This window comes from Phalacrocorax aristotelis, chromosome 8 (assembly GCF_949628215.1).
Source record: "Phalacrocorax aristotelis chromosome 8, bGulAri2.1, whole genome shotgun sequence".
NCBI classification, from domain to species: Eukaryota; Metazoa; Chordata; class Aves; order Suliformes; family Phalacrocoracidae; genus Phalacrocorax; species Phalacrocorax aristotelis.
In genome coordinates, this window is record NC_134283.1 from 42,306,179 (window position 1) to 42,308,424 (window position 2,246).

Here is a 2,246-nt window from a genome sequence, read left to right on the forward strand (position 1 = left end):
CTGGAGTCTGGAAGAAAAAACATGAGGATGTTACCCTACTGGCTGCTCCTTTGAAACAGTAATGCAGAAACACTGAGAGATAGCAAAGGCATTTATTAAAAGCTGGATGACAGCTTTTATTTTTGATTGGATCCCACATTAGGGAATAGGAATGGACCTGGTGGGTCTCTCTCAGCCCTGTGTTTACAGTTACTGTTCAGTATCCCAAGATCCCAGGTGGCTCAGGTCACCTTCTAGGCAGAGACATCTGGTAGCTCCAGCCCCATGACTGCCATGTGAATGCAGCTGGGGCAATGGGAGAGGAGTGGGCTGCTCCATGACATCCCCTCCAGACCTATTTGTTCTGCATTTTTGCTTCAAAGTGGCTCAAACATCATTTGACAAAGCATAAAAAAAACAAATATGCTGTTTCATTGCATCCCTAAAATTAACTTGCATTAAAAGATGAACAACTTTCTAGTTCCCTGAAGCCTGATCTGTGGTTACAGCAAAGTCCAAAGGAGCCTTGCTATTGGTTAAACAACATGGGGTGGGAAATCCCCTTTCCGCTTCGTGGGTTCCATCTTCTGTTCTTTCTCCTTGTTTTCTTTCTTCTTCTCTTCTTTTGTAGCTGCTGCAGCACAATGGGCAGAAATCTGCTCGGGTCAACCTGCAAACAAAATCAGAGGCTGCGACGCCCAGGGCTGCGGTGGATGCAACGACCCCAGGTCCTGGGCTGCGATGACTGGGGATGGCTGTGCTTGAAACTTTCTTAAAAGAGAAATAAGCATGAAAAAATGGGCAAGAGGAGGGTTTCTAGCTGGCAAGGCACTCCGCCACGTGCTAACCTGCCTTGTTCTTCTTCTTCAGAGGAGGGAGGAAGCACAGGGGGGTGGACGTGGTGTGTGAGGATGGCTCGGTGGTGTCCACACCCTTCGCAGGGAGGATCCACAAACAAGCCAGGTCCTATGGAAATGGCAGCGCCATCGACAGTGGAGTCCAGCTTTCATGATCAGGTACCAGAGCTGAAAGACATGCGTCTTGCAAAGCCTGATTGCAAAACGCTCTGATTCATTTATAGAGTGTTAAACTGAGCCAAAAATCATGGACCCAACCCAAACTGCAGCGTGCTTGCATGTGAATCGAAGTGAAAACTGTAACTTTGAAATCCAGGTTCTGATAATGCAGGAAAATTGATTGAAAGGATTACAGCATTTCACTTCTATTAAAAAAGTCAAAGGATGAAGCTGATCCCTTTGCATTTTTGATAATTAAAGGAACAACCTCTGAGATGCTCATGCAGTTTTACCCACCCAAATCTCCTTCCCCACCCTCCTCCATGTTATTTCTTTTCCTATTCTCCCTTCTTGATGCTATAGGATCACCACAGCATTTTCTGTAACTTTTTCTGTTGCCAAATCTCTTAGCATTTTGTTGTCGTTTGTATTTCACTGCTGAACGCTGTGACTTTCCCAGGCTTTTAAACCCTTTCATAGGAGCAACAGTTTTCCCCTCTTCTCTCTCCCGTTAACAGGATTCTGCATTAAGATGCTTTACATCAAACCCGTCAAGTACAGCGGCCCCATCAAGAAAGGAGAGAAAATCAGTGTCCTGCTGCCCATGCAAAGGGTCTACCAAGGAATTACGTCCCATGTCCATATCCAGAACTGTGACTTAACAGATCCTACTTCCAATCTGTAAACAGGCAGCTGCAGATCAGGGGCAAGGCCTCCAGCTCCTCACTTGTGTATTCATTAAATTGCTTGTGCATAGGTAGTCACACCAGTGAAGTGGAAGCCGCTGAGCCCCAAACCATTGCTCCACCTAAAAAGCATCCATGAACAAAACGCTGGTGGTTATACGAACATGAACAGACTCAGGGAAAGGTGTAACACATGCTTTAAAGCTGTCACCGTGTCTTGCACATCACTGCACTCGTAGATGAAGGCTGAAGCAGTGGGGAATGGACGAGTGGCTGGGAGGTGGTGGATCCTCGATGCTCAGCGGCACGGCAGCGAGCCGTGCTGCAGCTCACTCGTCTTGGACTTCTCTGCTCTCTTCGCAGCCAAACACGAAGATTTCTTCAATAAGTCAGAAATTTCCGTTTGCTTGCAACTGAAAAATCACATTATTAAAAGAGTGCTTCACTACAAATTGCTTTGAATTTCTTTGGTGGTGTCACAGCATTTGGGCTAGGTTCTGCTTTTTTAAGGCAGCTGGAGGGAAAAAAACTGCATAAAGCTGAAACCCAAGTCTTTCCTGGGGCC

General features: G+C 46.3%; 1 protein-coding gene across 1 annotated transcript; it reads left to right on the top strand.

Moving 5' to 3' along the window:
* Nucleotides 1-543: 543 nt before the first annotated feature.
* LOC142061315 (leukocyte cell-derived chemotaxin-2-like) lies at nucleotides 544-1,751 on the top strand (the record flags this gene model as incomplete). Its single annotated transcript, XM_075102178.1, is given in 3 exon segments — nucleotides 544-707; nucleotides 850-995; nucleotides 1,514-1,751. Coding segments are annotated over 3 exon segments (477 nt in total), but the record flags the coding sequence as incomplete, so codon positions are not given.
* Nucleotides 1,752-2,246: the final 495 nt, after the last annotated feature.